A 25,025-nucleotide genomic window follows, 5' to 3' on the forward strand; every position below is an offset into this window, starting at 1 on the left:
AACTGTTCAATATTACAGCAGCTTACTGAGTAGTAGTAGAAGTCGATTCTGGGTTGTTTGCTGGCCAAGGTGGGCACACCAGAAGGAGCAGCACAATGAATTGGATTGCGGCATGAAATTATGATGCACAAACTGTTTAATTCTTTCCCTTCTATTTAATTGAGTTATTACTATGTTTTTATGAAGTTCAATATAATAGAAGGCTGTTTTTCCTTATCACAAAGCGAAACTTTGTTTTTGGGGGGAGGCTAGAACAGATTAATGGCATTTTCATTCATTTCAACGGGGAAAGAAGAAAAGTTTCAATTTATTTATAAAACACATTCACAGGTACATCTCAATAATTGAGAATACATGAATTGTAATTTATTGAGATATATAAATAAATAAATATATTGTGCAACAGAAGCCCGCAGATGACCGGTTCTATTTGAAATCGGGTCGGCACGCCGGCGCGCGGGTCACGAGCGGCTTCGGGAGCCAATCGTCAAGTGAACGAGACCTCGGCGCTGTGGCCTACAAACAGGTGCTCGTTCTCGCGCGTGAGTATTGCTTTCAAATGGAGCTAGATGCACGACAAGTCATCGTTGTACTCATCTATCTGCCTCTTCCTCCAGGACTAAATTAGCGTCGCGCCACGGGGAGCCGCTTCTCCCACGAGGGAGAACGCTACCTTACGATACACACAGGTGTCAATCTCAAGTCCCGGGGGCCGCATCCGGCCCGCCGCCTCATTTCACGTGGCACGCAGAAGAAAATCATGCATGTCAACTTCCATTTTTGTGCTAAAATCTGTGTGAGAATTTCAGTGTCAGGTAATAATGTTGACATATTGCAATTCTTTTTTTTGAATGGTCGAACCCCTTTTTACAGTCATCTGAATAGTTCAACAAATGACCTTCAACAATCCTGATGTGGCAAATTTGACACCCCTTCGAGGTTGTAGGCTGCCTGAAGTTCGAATTAACAACACAAGCTTGCCGGGCCGTGTCGCCGGACGGCGGCAAAGAGGCCTTCCCCTCGCAAGTGATGACCCCTGGCCAAATTGGTCATTTGGCGGACGATACGCTGGGGAAAGGGTGGGAGCGCCTTCGGCCTCGACGTGCTCGGAGGTGGAGAATGGAAAACGACGACAACAGATGCAAGCTCTATGCGGACTAATCGTCCATGCGCAGCACGTGACGGAGCCCCCCTCCTCCGTGACCTTAACGGGTGCTGATGGGCGATTTGTCACAGGTCACCGTGGGGAAGTCCATAACGGCGTGTCATGGCCGGGGCGTTGGGGGGCAGCGGCGTCCCACGTAGTCCCCCCGGGGTTACTGCATGTGCGGCCGCTGCGACAGCGTTTTGGGAGGCACAAAGACCCGATGGGACTCGAGCTGCTCCGCTGACCGGATTGAGTTTTTGGAGGGGTTACCCGCAGGGCCGCGTCCACGCCTCGGCCAATCGCCGGCAGGTCGACTCCCGCGCCCGCAACCTCCTGCGCTCCGGGGAAGAACGAGTTCACGAGGCGAGCCCGTTTGCCGACTCGATCGAGCGCCCGCCCACCTGGGTCCGAACCTTACAGTCTTTGTAGGGCGCGGAGACCCCCTTGACCGTCACGTGGCCCCGAGACAGCGAGGCGTGGTCATGTGACTGCCACAAAAAACTAAATAGGGCTGAGCCGCAGCTCACATTTGCTTTGTCACAAAAATCACATTTGGGATTAGCAGCACTACTCGCCCCTTTTTCCAGACACGAGCCATCGATCGGACGATTTATTGTATTTACTGATTTTTTGGCCTTGACTTGAAAATGCAAAGTTAAGATACAAGTGCCGTTTGGTGGCAATGAACTCCGTTCTTCAAAAAAAGAAGCTTCTAGCTGTTCCATTGCCACTCCCCGCTGAAGTTTACTCTCAAACCAAACATAAAACAAAGCGAATTGAAAACTGACGAGCCACTTCGGCTTCATGCTAACATCTCATGGGAAAAGCCATTGACATGCTAACGGTTAGCATTGACGGTTGCGGTTTTAGAAGTCATTTGTATTTGAGCACAAATGGTGGAGCGACACATGTAGACATAATATAACAGCCTTAATGGGGAACATCAAATTCAAATATATTCAATTCAATTATTCAATTATTATAAGTTACGATACAGACAGTAGCCTAAAAAGATTTGGGATAATCCTCTATTCGCATGCCCTGACGCACATAAGCATCATACCAGCAGCAAGTATGAGCAGCTAAAACACTTTTCAAGCCGTGGCGTCAAAATGCACAAAACAAGAGCGTTCAATTTACGAGATGGAACTCAACTGAAAAAGCGACACACGTGACAGTGGCGGCGGGCGCACATGAAGGGCTCCGCAGAGGGACATGCATTAAACACTGCAAACTAGGCCTGGCCGATAAATCGATAGCGATACGTGTCGTGATAGATGCGTCGTCGATCTCAAGAAAGATGTTGGACAAGAAGAAGCCCAGCTCATCGACGTGCCTCCGTGGCGGCCACGATGGGTGGGTCGACGTTCCCGTAAAAAGCAACGCCGTCGTTTTTCACGAGGATTACCGTTTTGTCAGCGCCAAAGCGTATGCTACCAATACAAGACAAGCTTTCAAATTGTTGTGGTTTTTTCGAGCGATATCTTTCCTCAGTGTTTATTTGCATCGATTATAGTTACAAATATATTTTTATATTTACAGTTTTTCCCCCTTTTGTCAAACCGCAAATTAACGCGCTCCTTAGAAAATGACAATGTTGAAGATTCGACAATTTAGCATGTGTTGCGTCGGGGGGTGAGGCCACCGCTGGGAAACACATACCTCGGGTCAAACGTTCCCGCTGTCCCGCTACGCAAAAAAACAAAAAAAAGTGGAAAAAGTTGTCCTCTACTGGCAGCCATGTTGTTAGTGGAAGCCGTGCACATCAGCCGGGATGCTTTCAACTACGGAACCTGCTGAAACATGGTTATCAAAAACAACAACAACAACTGGTCATTCAAATGGAACAAATAATAAAATGGATTTGAGGTGCAACAATGAATCAATTAACAACTAATCGATTATCAAATTAACTGACAACTCTTTTGATCGTTTAGAGCCCTTGTTTAACTAGAAATTGTCCAAATGCTCGGAATTGCAGCCACTCAACAGTAAATATTCGCTCCATGAAAGCGCACGGAATATCTTTGTTTGTTCGAAATAAGACAAACAGGAAGTTAAATAAGTAAAAGCTCAAACGGGAAGTTATACCCCAAAAACTCAAACAGGAAGTTAAATAAATAAAAGCGCAAACAGGAAGTTAAATAAATAAAAACTCAAACGGGAAGGGAGTCTCAAAGCCGAGTGCAACGTCCGAGGTGCTTCCGAAGTCACTTTTCACCAAACAGAAAACTCAGAGACACGCACTATACTTCATTCTATACTTGGTTTGGAAACGGATCAACAAACTACTTATGTATTTTTTTCTGCTCACAAGTGTAACGGAACAGCAACTCGTACGGCACGGTCGCGTCTTGATGGCGTCAGTCACAGCAACGCGGTGTTTTAATTGAAGTAGATTAAAAAATCATGGAGCATTTAAAATGATTTTTCATAGAATTGACACGGAAACGAATGAAGTCCATTTGTATTCTCCTTTTCTCCTTTGTATCCTGATATTGTTGTTAATAACTAGCATAATTATTGCCTCAACGACTAAATGACTGCCTTTGTGATTTTGTGTGTCAAATCAGAGGCCACAATTCCGTGAGCATTGTAAAACAATTGCAAACTAACGACACGATCACACAATTAACGTTCGAATTGAATTTTCAGTATCGACTTGTTTTTTGTTTTCTTAGTTTGAAAGCGAAAGTGGGCGTTGATTGGCCGACAGTGGCGCACAGGAAAACCAAACCGAAGGAACGCAGCCGGAAGACGAAGGAAGTTGGGAGGCTGGAGCAACTTCACGTTTGCCGTCTGAGAGCGAGAGCCGGCCGCCATGAAGGACTCGGGGCGGGGAGGAACCCGGACGGAGAGCGAGCTGTGGAAGGCGCACGTCGTCCGGCAACTGCGGCGCCGAGACCGGGAGCAGCACCACAGCTTCCGAGACCTCGTCTGCGCCTGTAAGACGACACCCGACTCGACTCCCTTTTCCACTCTTAAACTAACTCCGACAGTAGCGGTAGTAAGTCTTCCCTAAATGGGATTTAAAACACAAAATATCTCTCGAACAGTACACGTGGAAACGACCACAGCTTACTCCTTTTAGCTAACAAACAAGGCAAAACGCCACAGACAGGCTAACTAATAGCATTGTTGAAACACAAATAGTGTAGCAACACATGCAGACAGACAATCACAGTACTTGCAGGCATATACAGTATTCTTTATCCGCTGCCGCTTGTAGACACGCATACTCGAGGGGCAGGCGCAAATGTTAAGGGCCATGTCAAAGCATGTTTTTATTTAATTTTATGATTCCTCCATCCATCCATTTTCTGAGCCGCTTCTCCTCACGAGGGTCGCGGGCGTGCCGCTGCCTATCCCGGCTGTCATCGGGCAGGAGGCGGGGTACACCCTGAACCGGTTGCCAGCCAATCGCAAGGCACGTACAAACCAACAAACAACCATTTGCACTCACATTCACACCTACGGGCAACTGAGAGTCTCCAACGAATGGATGTTTTTGGGATGAGGGAGGAAACTGGAGTGCCCGGAGAAAACCCACGCAGGCACGGGGAGAACACAGCAAACTCCACACAGGCGGGGACGGGGATTGAACCCGGGTCCTCAGAACTGCGAGGCTGACGCTCTAACCGGTCGGCCGCCGTGCCGCAATTTTATGATTCATCCTTATGTATTACGACGCTAAATTAGTGGTTACTGCATGGCATCTTGCACTACTCAATTAACACACACTGGTATGGCGAGTAATGGCTGTCCGTTAACAGGGCGAAGTAACTTGTGCGTCGCCACGCACTCGTCAGTAACGCGCACAGCTGAACGAACGTCCGATCCCGTACACTTCTACCGACTGCATCGCAAGCTTCGCTCCTCGAGCCGCTGCGCCGTTGCAACTGAGGCCGTCAATCGATTCACTAAAAAAAACAACAAGAACTTTTGAATTTTGATTAACCGCGATTAATCACAGGTGCCAGATATATCCCACACATTGTGGCACATTTTGCTTGCAGATGGAATTTGAAACTTGATGAAAAGAGAATTTAGTGCTGCACTGTATGCAATTGGCCGTTTAGTTTTTTCCAAAAGTGCCTTCAGATGCAAAGTTTGCCGCCGAGCGCACAAGTCGGAAACGCGTGGCTCCTCTTTGCGCCGGCGTGAGCGTCGAACTCATCGCTGACCTTTATAGCGACCTGCGCCGCATTTCGGATATCCGCCCGCGGTTTACGTAAAGGAACATAAATGCTCAAAATGAATTGTGTGAATGATCTGAGTTGATATATGATTATTGCCGTCATTTTTTTTGTGATTAGTCGTGAGTTAACGCTTAAACGCGCACAAATCAGGTGAAGCGGGCAGCTCAAATGACAATAACACCGAGATGAGCACCAAACTAAAACGTTGATGTGGTTTAACCCGCTCTATGGCACCCCTGAAAATACTCGCAATTTCAAAATGTGTGACTTTTCTCCTTGAGCTTTCCCCACAAATACAATTCTGTTTCTTCGCAAGGTTCAGACCACTTCCGGCGACGGAGTGACGCTAAACTTGACGATCGCCACACTGCGCAAATCGCGCGAATTAGATTCCTCGAACCGCATTATAATCCGCAATTAATAAATGTTTAAGGCACTTAAAAACACATTTTCTTCGACAATAAATGCCCGTGTGGCCCTTGCTACAGTGTCGCTGTCGACAGCAGATCAAGCAGACGGAACACGGCGACGCGGCGGAGACGGAGTCGGGCGAGCTGGCGCCGATTTGACGGCGTTTTTTTTTTTTTTTTTTTTTTTGCGGGAGCCGCGCCCCTGCCGGCGCGGAAGCCAAGTCGTGACCGCCTCCGTGCGCGGACGGTGGAACCTCGCGCAGCCGCGGTTCGGCATTCGCTCATTCACCTTTCGCGGAACCCCCTGCTTATTTGCGGGATTTTGTGATTGGGCAGTTACCGCGTTAGGAATCGTTCCCTGCTGACGAAATCACGACGATGGGATTTTCAGTCGACGTCGTAGGAACTATCTAGGTCCGCTGTATTCAAAAAAATAATCATTTGGGAGGAGCGAGTGAATGATGTCGCTGGCTTGGGATTCACTCACTCATTCCCGACTCCCAAATGACTCCAAAGGGACTTTCGGTGGACATTTTAGGGACTAACTGGATCTGCTGTACCAAAATCCCTTTCTTGTGGTCCGGGAGTCGGGATTGAGCGAATGATTCCGAACACGATCATTCACTCATCTCCGACTCCTGAAGCACTACAGTGGGATTTTCAGTCGCCATTTTAAGAACTATCCAGGCTGGCTGTACAAAAGTAGCTTTGAGTTTGTCAAAATTGGGATCCGCCTGCGCGAGGCTCCGATTCCAATCAAATATGCGACGCTCGGAGCACGCGAAGAATCTGCCGCACGTGCGTCATCGCGTCCGACGGGTTGTGCGAGTCTGCGGCAAAACAATTGCGCGCTCAACAGCGGCACGCCTTTTGTCTCCTTTCAGACTCTCGCCTGCTGGACCAAAGCGCCGAGACCGACTCGATCCTCCGAAGCGCAAGACGCGGCGACTCCGGCTGGCCGTCGTGCGTGTGGCTGAAGGCGACCACCGGAGAGGTGAAAGCACAAGACCGTCATTCCCCAAGTTTTTGCTAGGGAACCTAGCCCGCGTTTTTTTGCCAAACCCCGAGCTTATTCGTTTTGATTTACCCGATCCCTGCTGATTCACTTTTGTTTTAACCGCAACCCCCTCTTATTTGTGTTTAGGTTTTTTTCGAAAGAATAATACTTTTCGTGGCAATTGCATTCAGTCGTTCATTCATTTTCCGTACGGCTTATCCTCATGCGGGTCGCGGGCGTGCCGGAGCCTATCCGCTATCTTCGGGCGAGAGGCGGGTACACTCTGAACAGCTCGCCAGCCAATCGCAGGGCGGATAGAAACAAACACGCAGGCACGGGGAGAACACGCAAACTCCACACAGGCGAGGCCGGATTTGAACCCGCAACCTCACAACTGTGAGGCAGACATGCTAACCGGTCGTCCAGTGTGCCGCCATGGCAATTACAATGATCATCAATTATTCATAGATTTTTGCTATTCGCGGTGGCGCTTGGTTTTCGCAGGAACTAACGCTTGTTCTCGTTATTCTTTTTTATCAAATGCAACACCTATTCACGTTCCAAAAAAAACCCCTTATGGCAATAATAATGAGCGTCAATTATTCACTGATTTTCGCTATTCGTGGTCGGGCCCACTCCCTAACCTGTTTTCGTGGAAACCCTCGCTTCGTTGCGTTTTCCTGAATACAAATTTCACACTTGCATTTGTGCGTGTATTTATTAGCCTACGTGTGATGTCACAACAGTTTGTGCTGGCGTGTTATTTAGGCGAGTGTGCTAGCTAATACGAGCGAATAGCAGGGGCCCACTGTATACGCTAATAAAATAATATGAAAGATTACATCAGTAACGGCAGAAAAAAAAAGAAGAAAAGAAGAAAAGATCAACTACCCCCCCCCAAACGAAAGGAAAAATAACCATAACACTTGACCAATACAATACCCAGTCGGTTGACGGCCTGCTAAAAGTATTGGCCACGCCCCACGAGGCGGCGCTGTTGATCTTAGCACCTGCAACCGTAGACGTTTGGAGAAGGCTGAAATTGTGTGCCCAACTAGTCCACACTGGAACAAAATGACAACTTCCCTCCTTTTGTTGCAGTTAGCTTATCAAGTGGTCGAGAGGCAGCAGGAGATGAAAATCAAAGACAACATTTTGGAGGCTCAACGGGACAGGTGACGCACACGCGCACATTTCGCTCAGTGTAATGCCAGTAAGTAAGGTTTTATCGATATAGCACTTTTTAAAACCACATTCACTGCCAGCCCTCCCAGTTAACATGGATATTTGACTTCTAAAGCCGTCAATGGCAGTGAATGAGTTTTTAATAAAAGAGTGATTTCAAAAAATAATACAGTCATGTAATCTTTATTGCAGACACAGGGCCATATAAAACAAGAGCGTACAAGTCCAGTATAAAGAGATACAATACAATAGAACAGGGGTGGCCAACTAGTCAGAGACTAAGAGCCACTTTTTTTTCTGTGTTACTGCAAAGAGCCACATCATACACATGGGTACACATGAACATCATCTTTTAATCATGTATGCACGCATACACAGACCTCTGCTCAGCCAGATCTAATAAAAATAACCACACCAGCATGATAATATCAGTCATTTTCAACAGTTAACATTGTGTGCACTGTCTCACACACACACACAAACTCTCAGTTCAAGCAAGTCCACAAACAATAATAGAATCATTTTCAATAACATCTTTCTCTTACTATGCTGCTTAATGAGACTTCTGGCATTCCTTATCTTGAACAATCCTCTTCAAATCTGCCTTGTAGTCTGTTGTTGCCACTCTAAGCAATTCTTGCATTTTTGACGCATGTCATGTGACAGCTCCAGAAGAGCCGCATGAGGCTCGCGAGCCGCGGGTTGGCCACCCCTGCCATAGAAGATGAAATAACATGTAGCATTCAAACGTGTCCATATTCAAATGTATACAAATGATCGCACCGATGCCGTCTAAGCTTGGAGTTAAATTGGTAGCAACTTTTGATTGGACTGACTCGACTTGTGGCGTCGACGCAGAAAACGACGCAGCCTAGTGGAGATAAACAATCGACTGACCCGTTTGACTGGCAGCCGTGGCCCAATGGTTAAGATCGTCGCCTGCCACCGTGGAGGACCGAGGTTCAAGACCCCGGCTGGACCGTCCGCCAACATGGCAGCCTCAGGACATCTTGCGGGCGCCGCACGTGCAACTTGCAAGGAATCGCAAAGTCCATCCTGAACACGGAACGCTTGGCAAAATCAGAGCGCGTATCGAAAACGTTTGGAATCAGCCAGTTAGCCCGGGAAATGTGTCTTACAGTGTTGACCGCAGGCGTCTTCGTCCAGGAAATGACGTGACCTCCGTCTTCCCGTTCCTCAAGCGCATCAGGACGACAAGTCAAATGTTGCAATGTTGGGACTTGACCATCCCCACTGCTTCTAACTGGCATTGTGTGACATTTCTTGAATGTCACCATCTATATGCCACACTGGGCGCACACCGTCCGCATCACGGAAACACACGTAAAGTACGTTCGTGCTCAAGACGCGCAAAAGGCAGCCCAAGGCCTCCCCCGACGAAGCACCTGCGTGGGGCCCTGCCACCACTAGGGGGCCCACGAGAGCAGTTAACGCTCAACAGAGGCTGGCCAAGTATTTACTGGATTTCTTTTATTTTGAGGAAGGACGGTGTAACATCCAAAAGTTTAATATTTGGATTGCTGTAGTGGAGATTTAGTTTTTACTTGACTCAGATATGGGTTCAATTTCATATTGATTGATTTCTGTAACCTTTTTGTCATCTTTGTTTCAAGCACCTGAGTTGACTTGCACCATAGCATGATTGAAGTATTTGCTTGACATTCGATTGTTTACGTCGGTGCGTCTCCAACGTTCACACGCCTGATAAAATACGTCACTCTTCAAGTGCCACGTTCAACTGCAGCACAGTCATGTAGTCGGCCGAAGTGTTCATCAAAAATGAGGCAGAGGTTTAATTCTTCAAAAGCATATCCATTATATATAATATAAAACCTATAATTGGAAGCCACTGTAACATTGTGCAGTTTGAATATTCGCACTGTGCTCACATACAAAATAAAATGAAACAAATTTTACTCGTATCTCTTGCGCATAAGTTAACTTCAAGTCCTACTTAAATGTTTAAAAACAAACAGTTCTTCAAGATGAAATGCAAATATTTGACTTGAATGAAATCTTCAATACAACTGAACTTGATGTAAAAAATGTACTGTCTTGGGTTGGAAAACGTTTCAACTGTACGCATATCTACACCGGTTTACTTTGAATTCATATTCATAGTCTGTACATTTGAAGTTATTTTGATTGATTTCAGCAATTGTATTTGTCGTTGCACTTTATTGTTCTTGCACTGCCAAATTATTTTTGCACATTGCTGTTGCAGCTTTTTTTTAACTAAAAATAACTGGACACGTTGACAGTGTTGCAGTAAATGCAGAGTAAGTATTCTGGTACCTGATGGTATTTACTATGCCACCCTTGTGCTTTACCACTCTGGGAGTGTCATTTATAAAAAAAAAAAAAAAAAAAAGTCTTTTTACTACACTTTATTATCTGTTCAGCCACGAACGATCAATAATGGACATGCGTGGTGGATTTTCAATCTTTGTGATTTTGCCCCCAGGCTGCTACAGGAAGAGCGCCGCGCGGCGGCCGCGCGGGACGTCCGCCTGCAGCTGCGACTTCGGGCGGAGCGGCTCGGAGGGGAGAACGGGCTGTTGAAGAGCGACTACGACGCCCTGCTGGAGCGTCGGAGGCGAGCCGAGCGCCGTCTCTGCGAGGAGGACGGGATCGCCCTCAAACGGCAGGCGGCCACCCGGCTCAACCTGTGCAACGACAGACGTTGCAGGTGCGCCCGGCGGACACCTGGGGGGGTGGGGGGGGCGGGCAGTCGGGGGCACCGATGTCATCAATCCTAACGTGAAGAATGTGTGGCGGGCCTGCCGCTCTGTACGGAAGGTGGCAAAGAAAACGTCTCTGATCAACTGCCGCCGTTATTGTTATCATAGATTCATGTAATTGATTGTTATTATTTTTATAGAACTTGAATGAACGGACCACTGCGCTTTTTTTCAATCAGAGTTCAAGACGTCAACCTGCAGAAAGATTTGCAGACCGCTACCACTTCGAAGGTCAACGTTGACATCGATCGATTGTAAGGCTTTCCCTGCTATTGACAAAGTCACCAGCCCCCGCGCACGCCCCTATGTTGGAAAAAGCATTTTCATCATTCATGTTATTTATCAGGACTTAAACCAATGACTGAATTGTTTTTAGTTATATTGGCAACCTTTTTATTGGATTATTTACAATAAATCAAGTAACAAATGATCATTGAGTTGACAATGTCGACCTGGGGGCAGTGTAGGCTCGACTGTCTTGCCCAAGGACACTTGGACAGCGGACGGACGGAGCCGGGCTTCATGCTGGGCTTTGAGCCCCTCTGCCACGTGCTGTACTTGGAGAGCATGCCTACGTTGTTGTCATTGTGGAAGTCAAATCACAGGAAGCCTTCGTTTGTTTTGCAGCTCATTCAGCCTTCCAAACGGGAGATGTTTATCATTAAAGAAAAGGTTTGCAGAAAAAAGTCAAGGGCGCCTGTTGAGGTGAGACAGACCTAACCCGCCTGAAGGCCTTTTCACACACCGTACTTGGCAGAGGGCAGCGCGCCGTCTACCAACCCGTTCGCGCCACGGCGATACACCGCATCACGTGGCCGAGTTGCCCGTTTGCCGTCGCGGCGCTGTGACGTCAGACGGCGCGTCCGGTAGCGGAGAGTTTGGCGCAGGCTTTTTTTAAGCAACCACTTCCAAGTACGGGCAAGCTTGCGCCTGGGCGCCGTCGTCCCTGCGCGCTGTCCCACGGCGAATACCATTCATTCATTCATTCATTCATTTTCTTCCGCTTACCTGAGGTCGGGTCGCGGGGGCAGTAGCTTTAGCAGGGAAGCCCAGACTTCACTCTCTCCGGCTCTTCCGGGGGGATCCCGAGGCATTCCCAGGCCAGCCGAGAGACGTAGGAGGCCTCACCGGGGAGGCGTCCGAATCAGGTGCCCCAGCCGCCTCATCTGGCTCCTCTCAATGCGGAGGAGCAGCGGCTCTACTCTGAGATCCTCCCGGATGACAGAGCTTCTCACCGGATCTCTAAGGGAGAGCCCGGACACCCTGCGGAGGAAACTCATCTCGGCCGCTGGTATCCGGGATCTCGTTCTTTGGGTCACGACCCGCAGCTCGTGACCACCGGTGAGGGGAGGAACGGAGATCGACCGGTAAATCGAGAGCTTCGCCTTTCGGCCGAGCTCCTTCTTCACCACGACGGACCGATACGAAGTCCGCATCGCCGCAGACGCCGCGCCGATCCGCTTGTCGATCTCCCGTTCCGTTCTTCCCTCGCTCGTGAACGAGACCCCGAGATACTTGAACTCCTCCACTCGGGGCAGGATCTCATCCCCGACCCGAAGAGGACACGCCACCCTTTTCCGACTGAGGACCACGGTCTCAGATTCGGAGGTGCCGATTCTCATCCCAACCGCTTCACACTCGGCTGCGAACCGCTCCGGTGAGAGTTGGAGGTCGCGGCTTGATGAAGCCAGCAGAACCGCATCATCTGCAAAAAGCAGAGATGCAATACTGAGGCCACCGAACCGGACCCCCTCTACGCCTCGGCTGCGCCTAGACATTCTGTCCATAAAAGTTACGAACACAATCGGTGACAAGGAGCAGCCTCGGCGGAGTCCGACCCTCACCGGAAACGAGTCCGACTTACTGCCGGCAATGCGGACCAAACTCTGACTCCGGTCGTACGGGGACCGAACAGCCCGTATCAGGGGGTTCGGTACCCCGTACTCCCGAAGAAACCCCCCACAGGACTCCCCGAGGGACACGGTCGAACGCCTTCTCCAAGTCCACAAAACACATGTAGACTGGTTGGACGAACTCCCAGGCACCCTCGAGGACCCTGCCGAGGTTGTAGAACTGGTCCGCTGTTCCACGGCCAGGGCGAAAACCACACTGCTCCTCCTGAATCTGAGGTTCGACTTCCCGACGGACCCTCCTCTCCGGCACCTCTGAATAGACCTTACCGGAGAAGCTGAGGAGTGTGAAGGAGCAGCCTTGGGGAGAGAGCTGAGGAGTGTGTAGTTGGACCACACCATCCGGTCCCCCTTCTTAAAAAGGGGGACCACCTCCCCAGTCTGCCAATCCAGAGGCACTGTCCACGCAATGTTGCAGAAGCATGCCAACCAGGACAACCCTACAACTTCCAGAGCCTTTAGGAACTCCGGGCGAATCTCCTCCACCCCCGGGGCCATGCCACCGAGGAGCTTTTTAACCACCTCGGTGACCTCGACCCCAGAGATAGGAGAGCCCGCCTCAGAGAACCCAGACTCTGCTCCCTCACGGGAAGGCGTGTCGGTGGAATTGAGGAGGTCTTCGAAGTATTCTCCCCACCGACTCGCAACGTCCCGAGTCGAGGTCAGCGGCGCCCCATCCCCACTATACACAGTGTTAGTGGTGCACTGCTCTCCTCTCCTGAGACGCCGGATGGTGGACCAGAATTTCCTTGAAGCCGTCCGGGAGTCTTTCTCCATGGCCTCACCGAACTCCTCCCATACCCGGGTTTTTGCCTCAGCGACCACCAAAGCTGCATTCTGCTTGGCTAGCCGGTACCCATCAGCTGCCTCAGGAGTCCCACAGGCCAAAAAGGCCCAATAGGACTCCTCCTTCAGCTTGATGGTATGCCGCCACGACAGGCACCGACCAGCTTACGGCCACAGCTCCGGTCAGCAATGGAGGCGCGGAACACGGTCCGCTCGGACTCGATGTCCCCCGCCTCCTCGGGAACATGAGCAAAGGTCTGTCGGAGGTGGGAGTTGAAACACCTTTTGACAGGGGATTCTGCCAGACGGTCCCCAGCAGACCCTCACGATACATTTGGGCCCGCCACGTCGGACCCGTATCTTCCCCCACCGTCGGAGCCGACGCACCACCAGGTGGTGATCGGTTGACAGCTCCGCCCCTCTCTTCACCGAGTGTCCGAGACATGCGGCCGCAAGTCCGATGACACGACCGCAAAGTCGATCATCGAACTGCGACCTAGGGTGTCCTGGTGCCAAGTGCACGTGTGGACATCCTTATGCTTGAACATGGTGTTCGTTATGGACAATCCGCGATGAACACAGAAGTCCAATAACAGAACACCGCTGGGGTTCTGATAGGGGGGGGCCGTTCCTCCTAATCACGCCCTTCCAGGTCTCACTGTCATGGAGCTCGGCCGGGCACAGCCCGAAAGGGTAACGTGGGTCCCCCTTCCCATGGGCTCACCTGTGGGAGGGGCCATAGGGGTCGGGTGCACTGTGAGCTGGGCGGTGGCCGGAGGGAGGGACCTTGGCGATCCGATCCCCGCCTACAGAAGCTGGCTCTAGGGACGTGAAATGTCACCTCTCTGGCAGAGAAGGAGCCCGAGCCGGTGTGTGAGGTCGAGAGGTTCCGACTAGATGTAGTCGGACTCGCCTCCACACTCATCTTGGGCTCTGGTACCAGTCCTCTTGAGAGGGGTTGGACTCTCTTCCACTCTGGAGTTGCCCACGGTGAGAGGCGCCAAGCAGGTGCGGTTACACTTATTGCTCCACGGCTCAGCACCTGTGCGTTGGGGTTCACCCCGGTGGACGAGAGGGTGGGGGGACGGGTCCTGACTGTTGTTTGTGCCTAGGCACCAAAAAGCAGTTCAGAGTACCCACCCTTTTTGGAGTCCTTGGAAGGGGTGCTGGAGAGCGCTCCCGGCGGGGATTCCATCGTTCTGCTGGGGGACTTCATTGCTCATGTGGGCAATGACACTGAGACCTGCTGTCGTCCCTGCGCGCTGTCCCACGATGAACACCAAAAAAACAATTTCTGTGTGAAAAGTCCTGAACCTTAACCTAACACTAACCCCAACCTTTCTTCTAAGTCACCGTGAGATCACAATGAGACTTTTTTTTTTTCTATTTTCCTTCTCAGGTCAGCCCCAGCTTCAGAAAGTTCTCCGAGGATCCTGGCGTTCATCAGAGAACTCTTTGAGTAAGTCCTAACTTTGTTTTGGAAGGTCTGGTCTGGTTCCAGACAGTCACAGATGGGTACCTCTGTGACGGTGATGTCACACAAAACCACTATGCATCAGGTCCATGCATATGCTCTGAGGATTAGGTCTCCAGACCAGGTCTGTGGACCCGGTATGATGCTCGGGTGTCTGGAGCAGGTCTGAACGTTAACCCTACGGAGCAATTCCAAGTCCAGACTGAGGTTTAGGCTTACGAAACCAGTCTGTGGACTTGCTTTGAGGGTTAAGTCTATGGACCGTGTCTGCTGAACCAGACTGCGGGTTCCATTCAGATTCGGAATACTGTTGTGGAAAAAGGTACTCGTTCTGAAATAAATATCTGAAATTGTCATTTGAAAAATGCGACCCTCGCAGGGGGATGCCGATTAGTATCGGACTCTGGCTATTTCCGAACCCCTCCAATAGAAGGACGCAACTAACTGTGTAGCGTCAAGCGTTTCATCCCGGTTAGCTCGTGAGTCTTGTCGCAAGGCTGGCTGTTGTCAACAGGAGGAAGCAGGGCCGATCTGTGCGCGCTTCAGAAGAGGAGGAGCTCGCGCGTCCTGTCAGAGTCCCGATGTCAGCTCGAGTTCCGAGCCGAGCGCTGCACATCCTGGTAAGACCTTGTGCGTGCTGTATCTCTAAAAAGAATCCATATTTGTTTTTGTCGCTGCTTTTTTTCCCCCTTCTTCTCTATCCTGGTTAAAATGAACCATTTAAAAAAAAAAAAAAAAACATCCCAGCGTTCTGTACTTCCGGTTGGGGTCATTTACAGATTTTTATAAGATTACTAGTTGCGGCCGACAAATTGAAATACTACTGTAATTTCTCGTGTGTAATGCACGTTTTTTTCCACCCCAAAAATCTTACAAAGTCCAGAAATGTGTATTATACATAAGTATAGTAAAAGTTAGAAAATTATATCAGAAATGAGGGTATATGAGTAGATATGTTTTAGAACAGCCATAAATCCGTTTTTAAAACTAAACACTAGGTTAGGAAGAAGGGTTTTCCTGATTCTTGGAGTCCATTTTGGGGGTGCGCACCATACCCATGTGCACATCATACACAAGAATTTACATTAAACGTGTTTAATATTTACGACAAAAAGGCCGATTCCCTCCGATTCACAACTCTGTGAATTGTACCGTGGAATGGAATGTCGCCAATCAAGAAGCAACCTGACGGAGCAACTTCCTAGTTTTTCTCACCTTTCCAACCGCGGCCGGCGACGAGGCGCTTTGAGCGGTCGCGGCGGCCAGCCCTTTGCTCGCCGTTCTCGGAGCGGATTGGCTGTCGGGACGCGATTTGTGGCTCGCGATTGAAGCGTCCCAAACCCGAGCGAAGAAACGAATTTTCGCCTGGCACGGATTCGCGCCTATTCACACGAACTGCATTGACTTGATATGTAATCTCATCGCGTGAATAATTAAATTAGCGTCCGTATTATTGTTGTTTGGTATTATCTTTATATACATAAACGTTTGTCCGTGCCCTGCGATTGGCTGGCGACCGGTTCGGGGTGTATCCCGCCTCCCGCCCGAAGATAGCTGGGATAGGCTCCGGCACGCCCGCGACCCGAGTGAGGATAAGCGCTAAAGAAAATGGATGGCTGGAACTTTTGTCCAAAGACACCACCCATAAAAAAATTAACAATAAAATGAATATAATTCGGAATTTAGACCATCAAGCCGTCAACCAGCGGTCACGCTCGATAGCATAGCATACACAGGAAGTCCGCTATCTCCTTTTCCGTGTTTGGTCACGTGATGTTCCGCGTACAGCGCTATTTATATGAAAGGCCGCTATTTTTATCGTACGGTCAGAATGTGATAGCGGCCCACGCCGAGAAGCGAGTGACGCAATGCAGACAAAAGGAACATAAAACATCCCGTTTGGTTCGACAGGAGGCTCACGAGCAAGGCGTCAACGCGGCGGCGTTCTGCTCCAGCTCCGCCCGCCTGGCCAGCGCGGGAACTGACAGGGTGGTCAAAGTGTGGGAGGTCCAAGCAGGTGCGCTGCGCTTCTATTCATCGTTGAAAACTTTTCTCTTTTCATAAAGTTTGTAAACAATAGGCAGTGGCAGGGAGCTCGACTTGTGGGTGGCTACCGGAACTAAAAAAAACTCAAAAGGAAGGCGTTTTTTTTTTTTTTAAACTTCCTGCAAAAAAAAACAATCGAAATGAATCCAGCTGGACCTGTGGGTGGAGGAGTGGATGTACTCAATAGTTGAACGATCGCAACTGCTAATTCATGCTAACAAATATTGCTGTCAAATAATGCTAACTTCGGGTCCGATCGATATGTTTTTTTTGTGTGTTTTTTTTAAAATTTGTTTTATGCTGATTCCGATATTTGGCAGAGTAAAACTCCAATGACCAATTAATACACTGATTCATTTAAAAATAGAAGGCTCCAGCACGCCCGCGACCCTCGTGAGGATAAGCGGTACAGAAAATGGATGGATGAAATGCAGTAGCTAACAGTAGCTTTAGCACATAATGCTATCAAATGCTAACGCTTATGTTTGACAAATTTGTATTGCTGATGCGTTCAGGCGCCCTCAGACACCAGACCACCCTGGACGGGAGCACGGAAGGTCTGACCTGCGTCCAGTTTGACCCCACGGTGAGTAGCGCCTGTGACCTGTGTCCTGTTTGACCCCTGCACGGTGAGGAGCGCCCGTGACCTTTGACCTGCGCTCATTCGAGCGGCCGCTTGCGATTGTTCAGGGTCACAGAATTCTGGCGGGCTCGTACGACAAATCTGCTCTGCTGTGGCGTTTGGACCGACCCGTTGCCAAGGTAACACCCGCAATGTCGTTCGTCGTCCCTGTGTGAACAAGTCGTGCGTGTGCGTTTGCGTGTACACTACATCGCCATCATCAAGTAATGGCACGAAGGTTGTTGACACAAGGCGTTTCCCGGATCCGTCGGAAAAGCAAGATCTACTGTATTCCTAAAGTACATAAAAGCCCCAATTTGACTCGAAGTGGAGTAACTAAACTTGAAAACGTGGTACTCGGAAATGAGACGATCATCGATCTGGAGACCCGGCTATTTATAACACGAGAGCACTTCAATGGCTGTAAGATTCGACAGCAGAGTAGCCCTTGAAAACAGCATAACATTTGTCTCATCTGTACAGGAGGTCCTCGAGTTACGCCGTTTTGGGCCAGCACCATCGCGTTTCTGCTTAGCTAGTGCGTAGTGCTCGTCTGTGTTTGTGCGCCGGGGGTATCTTTGCCTTTTTCGCTCTCCTTCTTTTCACACTCTCAGCAGTAATGGTAAGTGCAGCATCTTATTTTTTCATTTGAGTTTCTTTAGACGAAGTATTAACCTTTCCTGCTACTGTCACCTGACCTTCTCCAGTGCCGAGGTCGTCCTCCTCGGGGTTAACTCATTTCTCCCGTTGCACGGCAACAATAAAGGCACGAAGCGCCGATGTGCTGCTTGAATGGCTTTATTAACTCCTCTGCACATTCGACGCTAATCGGTACTCTTCCCCGGTCGCCGTCACTACACCTGCCACTGTACACACTCGCACCTGTGCGCATCCTTCCTCCTTCGCAGTCCCGTCCCGTCTCACTCACGCATCGACGCGCACGCCCACACACGCTGATTGTGACGTGCACGTGGGACAATACCCGTAACGGAAGTATTTCGCCGTAAATTTCGACTTTAACGGTGAAATCCGACTTCGGCAGAAATTCGGGTAACGTCGCCAGCGTAGGAACGGAACTCGTTCGTAAATCGAGGACTTTCAGCCTTCGCAGACGGGTCTGAGCAACATTAAAGGCCGACTGTAAGAGTGAAAAGCTTGCACAACAGATGACGCAAAAACATTGTCTGCTTAAAAATGACAAAAGGTGTCTGACAAGTTATTGCAAAGATCATTTATATAAATAGAAAATAAAATGGGCCCTAACATCGACCCTTGCGGTACCCCCTTTAAAACCCCCCCCCCCCCCAGAAATGTTGATGAGGAGCCTGCCATTTGGACACGCTGTCATCTACCCAATAAATCATTTCTGAACCAAGAAAATGCATGCTGGGAAAATTTTGCGCTGCTGCGAAACCGTGCTGTTTTTTCCTGAAGCCGGATTGGTACCTTGATAAGGTATTATTATCTTATTATATTAACTATTTTTGTCAAGAAAATCCTTTAGTTGATTGCTGACAGGTCTTTCGAAGGACTTTGCTAAAATTGCACAGCTTCGAAATCGGGCTGTAATTGCTGATAACTGGGGATCGCCTCCTTTTAGCAGAGGAAGAACGAAGGCAGAATTAAAAATGCTTGGAACCGGTGCGCGTTTGTGTTTGTGTGTCGTGTTGTCGTGTGTCAGCTGACCCTGACGGGCCACACCAGGAAGGTGACGGCCGCTCGATTCAGTCGCCATCAAGTCGTCACAGGAAGCGCCGACGGGACCATCAGGATGTGGGACCTCCAGAGAGCCGCCTGTACGTCACCTCGACGACGAGTCGTCGAAACCCGTCGGAAAGCAGTCGTAGCTGAATCCGCTGACGCCGGCTTGTTGTTCAGGTGTTCGGTTAGCGGAAGTGTCGTCCCACTGCAGTGACGTCGTCTGCTCGGACAATATCGCCATCAGCGGACATTTTGACCGCAAGATCCGATTGTGGGACACCAGGTAACCTGCGGCCCCGATCTGACCGGACCGGACTCTTTAACTCATTGACAGATTTTGCAAGACCCACAGAATATGGGTTAGAAATAAAAGGCACCCAAATAGACTAATTGTAGCAAAACAAAGAATGGACTCATCTTTCAGCAGCAAAACCAAAGTCGGAGTCTGCCTTTTTCTCTTCTTTCGTCATCAGCAGTGAAACACGGCTTGCTTTCACTGAAAACGCGACTTTCTGAGCAAAAAGTGGAGACGGGGAGCTTCTGTTAAAGAAACGTGTCAAGCGCGCGCGACAGGAAAGTATTTGTTGCTTCAGGGACATCTCGAACATCTCGACACTGGTTTCATTCTATAAAACTGCAAAAACAGCAGTTTTAGCAAGAAAACCCCCAAAATCCAAACTCAGAATACGAGGGTCCCAACTCGTGATGATTTTATGCTTTGACTCGCAAGTGCCGACTCGAGTGGCGAGCGCTGTATTTGGCGTGTAGAATGAAATCCATTCCTCCATCCATTTTCCGTACCGCTTCAACTCCGGCGGGTCGCGGGCGTGCTGGCGCTTATCCCGCCTGTCTTGGAGCGAGAGGCGGGGTACACCCAGGACTGCGGCGCATATAGAACGAAATATACTCCCGAAAGTGGCTTCGGGCCGTCGATGGCCACTCCCGGCTGAAGTCTACGAAACTGAAAACAAAGACAATTACGCTTTGTGTATTTTAAAACAACCACATAGCTTTGCTTCACGAGACCCGTTTAGCTTAATGTTAACGCAAAGTGCGAAACAACGTTGACATGCTAACGGTTAGCGCGGATAGTTGCGCTTTTAGAAGCGACGGACATTTTAACGCAAATGGTGGAGCAACATATAGACATCATATAAAAATACTCACGGGTATATATTCTTTATCCTCTGCGAAGAATTACATTGCAGCATCTTACTGAGGCGCGGCACGGTGGTCGACCGGTTAGAGCGTCAGCCTCACAGTTCTGAGGACCCGGGTTTAAATCCCCGGCCCCGCCTGTGTGGACTTAGCCCGTTCTCCCCGTGCCGGTGTGGCTTTTCTCCGGGCACTCCGCTTTCCTCCCACATCCCAAAAACATGCATGAGTTGAAGACTCTAAATTGCCCGTAGGCGTGACTGTGAGTGCGAATGGTTGTTTGTTGGTTTGTATGTGCCCTGCGATTGGCTGGCGACCGGTTGAGGGCGTACCCGCCTCCTGCCCGACGACAGCCGGGATAGGCTCCGGCACGCCCGCGACCCGCGTGAGGAGAAGCGGCTCAGAAAATGGATGGATGGATCTTACTGAGTCTATTTTTTGTTTTTTCTGCATTACCGTACATTAGTATACCGCCTCCCGGTGGCCGAGGCGGGAACACCAGAAGGAGCAGCACACTGAATTGGATTGCAGCATGAAATCATGATGAATAACTGGTCAATGTTTTTTGGGGGGACAAATTAAACTTGTATTTGTTTTTTTTTTCCTTATGTTTTATGAGTCAAGTTTTGCTAAAGACCTTTACAAGCCATTCAGAAAGACTTCTATTATAATATTTGCACCTCACCCGCAACTGCTGCTGGATTTCTTTTTCGGGAAGCGAGTGGAATCAAAACCTTTTGGGGTATGCGTCACAATAGCTGAAGTTTTTGTTAAGCCACTTCCAGTATTTGATTCATACGATCATGAGTCAAATAACTTGTTTTTTGGTCCCTTAACTCCTCTAACAATAAAGATATGCATTACAGATGACGCAACATTTGACCGGTTTGTAAGACTTTGTCCTTTAATATTCAACTTTCCAACAGAGAGAAAATTTGGCCCAAAAATTGACAGTTTGTTTGAAAGTCATTTTCTTTATCTTATGTTTGTGTCGAGAGAGAAAAAAAAAATCGCCCGATTTGAAGATGGCTTCCGTCGGCCGATTCACTTTTGTACCCCGGCACCGATTGCTTCCAATAAACCTCGTGAAAAGGTCTATTGTAATTGCGTGTTTATCAGTTGTCACCCGCATCTAATCCGGCGGCGGACGGCAGCGTCCGTTAACGGCGTCTCGTCCCCTTCAGGCTGTCCGGCTGCGTCCACCGCCTGTCCGCTCACGACAAAGTGACGTCGTTGGACCTCAGCGCCGACGGCCGGCGCCTGCTCAGCTGTTGCCGTGACGACGGCCTCCGGCTGCTCGACGTCCGCAGGTGGAGCGATCACGGCGCCCCCTTCAGGTGAATTCCGGTCCGTCTCTGATTACGATCAATCGCGCTATTGGTGGTAAAAAAAAGGTAAAAGCCAGATGGCGGCGAAGCGCTTAAAATGAAGACGGGTATCCCGTTTGGATTGATTGGGGGCGGGGGGGGGGGGGGGTCACTGTACTCTGTTGCGGGGGCCGACATTTTGACTTCTTTTCGATCTCACGAGAGCGCAAATTCGCGAGAATGTGACGCGTGCCGGCTTTATTTACCAAGAAAACCACACAGCATTTGTATATTCAGGAGGAGGAGTTCAGCAAATACGTGCGGGTTCACTACCGTTTTGTGCGGCAGGGCCGACGGCTTCAAGTGCGCCAGCGACAGCGCCAAAGCGGCCATCAGGTGAGCTTTTACCACCGGGCGCTCAACTCGCCGACGTGCTCGGCGACCTCTGAGCTGCTTTTTGCGCTTTCCCGCCGCCGGCTGCCATCTCCTCAGCCCCGACGCTCGCTTCGTGGCGGCCGGCTCGGCAGACGGCGCCGTCTACGTTTGGAACGCCTCCACTGGAAACCTGGAGACGCGCCTGGCTGACAAGCACAGGTAACGTCTAGCTAACGTGAAGCGTGGCTAACTTGTAGCTAAAGTAAAGCTAACGTGACTAAAGTTGGCTTACGTGTAGCTCACCTGTGGCTAAAGTGAAAATGTGGCCGGCGTGCGCTAAAGTGGGTCGAACGTGACGAAAGAAGAGCTAACGTGTAGAAAGGCAACGTGACGAAAGGGTCATTCATGTGCGGCTAAAGCGAAAGCTAGCTTAGCCAACGTGTAGCTAACCCCCCGGGTTAGGCCTGGTACACACACACACACACACACAACAAATCAAGTTGATTTATATTGCATTTTCCGTGCATTAAAATGCAACACAAAGTGCTTTACAGAAGTAAACAAACAAAACGGCAAGAAATATGCTGTACGAGACCACCCCTCCCACTGCCGCGTATAAACGCGTAACACACCCACGCACCGCATATTGCTTAATCGTGTGGAGATACGGCAAGGCGCTGAAGGAAGACAACCGGGAAGACCGGGACGGACCTCCCTGTGGAAACCGCAGGCTGAAATTCCCGCGGGCGCACCGGCGTGGACGCAAAGCTTAAGAAGACTAAAAGACAGCAGGACAGGATACGAAAGTGAAGGGCAATAAGAAATGCGATCAAAATAAGGAATAGATACACGCATAATAAGTAGGCAAGAAATGAATACGTCTAAATAAAGTCAAGTCAGACACGCGGGCTGTTTTTGTGCCCCGATTTGTCCCCGTAAGAGGGTCCGAAACGGGGCGGGGCCGACGATCATAAATATTCAACGTGTTCAATATTTACGACAAAAAAATCTTCACGTGTTTGAAGAAAGCCGCCGTCTTCCGACTCGCGATTCCGTCAATTGTGACGTGGAACGGAACGTGGCCGACCAAGAAGCGAGCTGACTGAGGAGCGAGGAAGCGGACGGGAATAAACACAAACATGTCCTCCCCGATGTGCTATTGTGGATAAAAGCGGGTATTTTCCGAAGCGGCGACGTCGGCGTTGTACGACGCTCGGGAAACAGGGTCGCAGCAAACCCGCTCGTGTTTCTTCTTTTGGTTAGTTGGCGCCACATTTCTACTTCAGAGGACTTTTTTTTCCTCGATCGGCAGCGGAACCCAATCTTTCCGCGTGGAGACGATTGGCGCGCACGCAGCAAGCAAAACTGTTATATTCCAGATTCGTTTTTTTTTGTTTTTTTAAATGATCATCTTCATGTGTGGGGACTGTAGCAGATAAACAATCTTTCCAGGTTTGAAAAATCCTTCTACGGTGTGTGTGCCAGGCCTAAAGCAGGTGAACAGATTGAAGTTTATTCGGCGCTCAGGGTAAGACCGGTTCCTTCTACTGGTGCGAAGCGCTCGCTGCTGGTTTGGGTCCGTAACGAGCGAGCGAGGATGAAATCTGGAAATGTCGGTCTTTGGAACGCTCGTGTTAACGTCACGCGCTCGCTCTTCCTTTGATTCTCCAGCGCGTCCGTCGGCGCCGTCTGCTGGTCGTCGTCCGGCGAGTACGCGGCGAGTGTGGACAAACGGGGGCGGGCCGTCCTCTGGGGTGACATCTGAAGGCGCGGCGCCGTTTGGAAAACTTTTGTTTTGTTTTAAAGATGAAGAGATCTTTGATTTGGAGGCCACAAGCTGAATTTGAGACAGTCCACTTGACCGTGGAGCCGAGCCGCCTCCGATTCTGATACGAGATGATCCCGAGTCAAGAAGTCTTCTCAACTTTGCCGCATGTCTTTCAGCTTTTTAAGATACAAAATGTTTTCTCTTTTTATGTGACATTATTTATATGTTCGTACGTTGTCATGCGCTCCTCACTTTCGGGGACCTTTTTAATGACTTTTAAGATTTGTTGTGTCATGTGAAGAAGAATAAAAGGAGAGAAAAAGCCTCACCTCTTGCTCCTTGGTGTTTTGAAGGAGGAGGACGTCTGCGATGTTTACTTTGGAGAAGTCCTGTAAATGCCGTCCTTCGCTCTATCTAAGTTGCACATCATTTCACACTTAATAAAAGAAGCTAAAGTGCAACGTGCCCGTTGCGAAGTCAAACTGGCTTCAGTTCGGCAACTGCACGCCGATGGTAAAGTAAAGCTCATTGAATGTAGCCTAGCACCGCCAGTCACGAGCAGTCGTCATGCGTCGCGGGTGGTCTGGAGAGAGGGAAGATGGAAACAGCCGCCGGTGCTCTTTAAATCGAACAAACCGTCGCGAAATACAGTCAACGGGCACGTTCTTCGCTGACGCCGCCGCTCGACACGCACACGTCACGGTGGCTAACGCTAAAGCTAGCTAATTCTGCAGTCTCGCTCGCACACGCGACCTCACAGATACGACAGTGAAGGACGTGAGAACGGTGACCCCGAGTGGACATGGAAGAGCTGCACCTGACGTGCGTATGCAGTATTATTGGTATTCCGCACAGAGCTTGAAAATATTCATAAATAATCCAATAACTATGTGCTCGTTACTCCGCGGATTTCGTCTGTGGGCACGCGATGACCGTCACGCAATTTTGCAAAGCGCTCAATAAAAGCAGCTGATTTCTTTGCGTTCGTTGTTGTTCAGTTGCGCTGTTTTGTGGACGATGGTTTGAATGTAAAAAACATTTTGGATGACTTCACTTTGCCCTTTAAATGCTCCCTGTGATGAAGGGGCGGGGGGGGCTTTGAGTGGCCTCTCCTCTCATCATGTGACCACAGAGAACACTTCCTCCCCTCGGTTTCCACGGCGACGGGATCCTCCTCCTCT

At 49.6% G+C, this 25,025-nt stretch overlaps 2 protein-coding genes across 9 annotated transcripts; one reads left to right on the plus strand and one right to left on the minus strand.

Moving 5' to 3' along the window:
- Positions 1 to 3,262: 3,262 nt before the first annotated feature.
- Positions 3,263 to 24,198, plus strand: LOC133404804 (protein Atg16l2-like). 4 transcript variants are annotated; one of them, XM_061681127.1, is made up of 18 exons: positions 3,263 to 3,345; positions 3,829 to 4,092; positions 6,641 to 6,750; positions 7,855 to 7,928; positions 10,424 to 10,648; positions 10,880 to 10,954; positions 11,328 to 11,405; positions 14,796 to 14,855; positions 15,385 to 15,490; positions 16,782 to 16,887; positions 17,432 to 17,502; positions 17,607 to 17,678; positions 19,220 to 19,334; positions 19,417 to 19,522; positions 21,579 to 21,731; positions 21,999 to 22,097; positions 22,194 to 22,295; positions 23,883 to 24,198. In XM_061681127.1, the coding sequence occupies exons 2-18, from the start codon at positions 3,969 to 3,971 to the stop codon at positions 23,884 to 23,886; spliced, it is 1,680 nt and encodes a 559-aa protein (XP_061537111.1). In that variant the 5' UTR covers positions 3,263 to 3,345; positions 3,829 to 3,968; the 3' UTR covers positions 23,887 to 24,198. The 4 variants fall into 4 exon arrangements, with proteins under 4 accessions (XP_061537111.1, XP_061537108.1, XP_061537109.1 ...); XM_061681124.1 differs by having other exon boundaries at positions 3,264 to 3,345; positions 23,748 to 24,196; XM_061681125.1 differs by having other exon boundaries at positions 3,264 to 3,345; positions 22,050 to 22,097; positions 23,748 to 24,195.
- Positions 8,106 to 16,979, minus strand: LOC133404806 (uncharacterized). Of its 5 annotated transcripts, XR_009768870.1 has the most exons (5): positions 16,791 to 16,979; positions 11,709 to 15,515; positions 9,078 to 9,134; positions 8,836 to 8,969; positions 8,106 to 8,650 (listed from the first exon to the last, which is right to left on the minus strand). XR_009768870.1 is itself a non-coding variant. In XM_061681128.1 (2 exons), exon 2 carries the CDS (start codon positions 13,385 to 13,387, stop codon positions 11,825 to 11,827), a length of 1,563 nt encoding a protein of 520 aa, XP_061537112.1. In that variant the 5' UTR covers positions 13,388 to 15,515; positions 16,791 to 16,979; the 3' UTR covers positions 10,657 to 11,824. The 5 variants fall into 5 exon arrangements, 1 of the variants encoding a protein (XP_061537112.1); XR_009768873.1 differs by lacking the exon at positions 11,709 to 15,515 and having other exon boundaries at positions 8,836 to 8,994; XR_009768872.1 differs by lacking the exons at positions 11,709 to 15,515; positions 16,791 to 16,979 and having other exon boundaries at positions 8,836 to 8,994; positions 9,078 to 10,339.
- Positions 24,199 to 25,025: the final 827 nt, after the last annotated feature.

The sequence above is a fragment of the Phycodurus eques genome, chromosome 7, assembly GCF_024500275.1.
Source record: "Phycodurus eques isolate BA_2022a chromosome 7, UOR_Pequ_1.1, whole genome shotgun sequence".
NCBI lineage: Eukaryota > Metazoa > Chordata > Actinopteri > Syngnathiformes > Syngnathidae > Phycodurus > Phycodurus eques.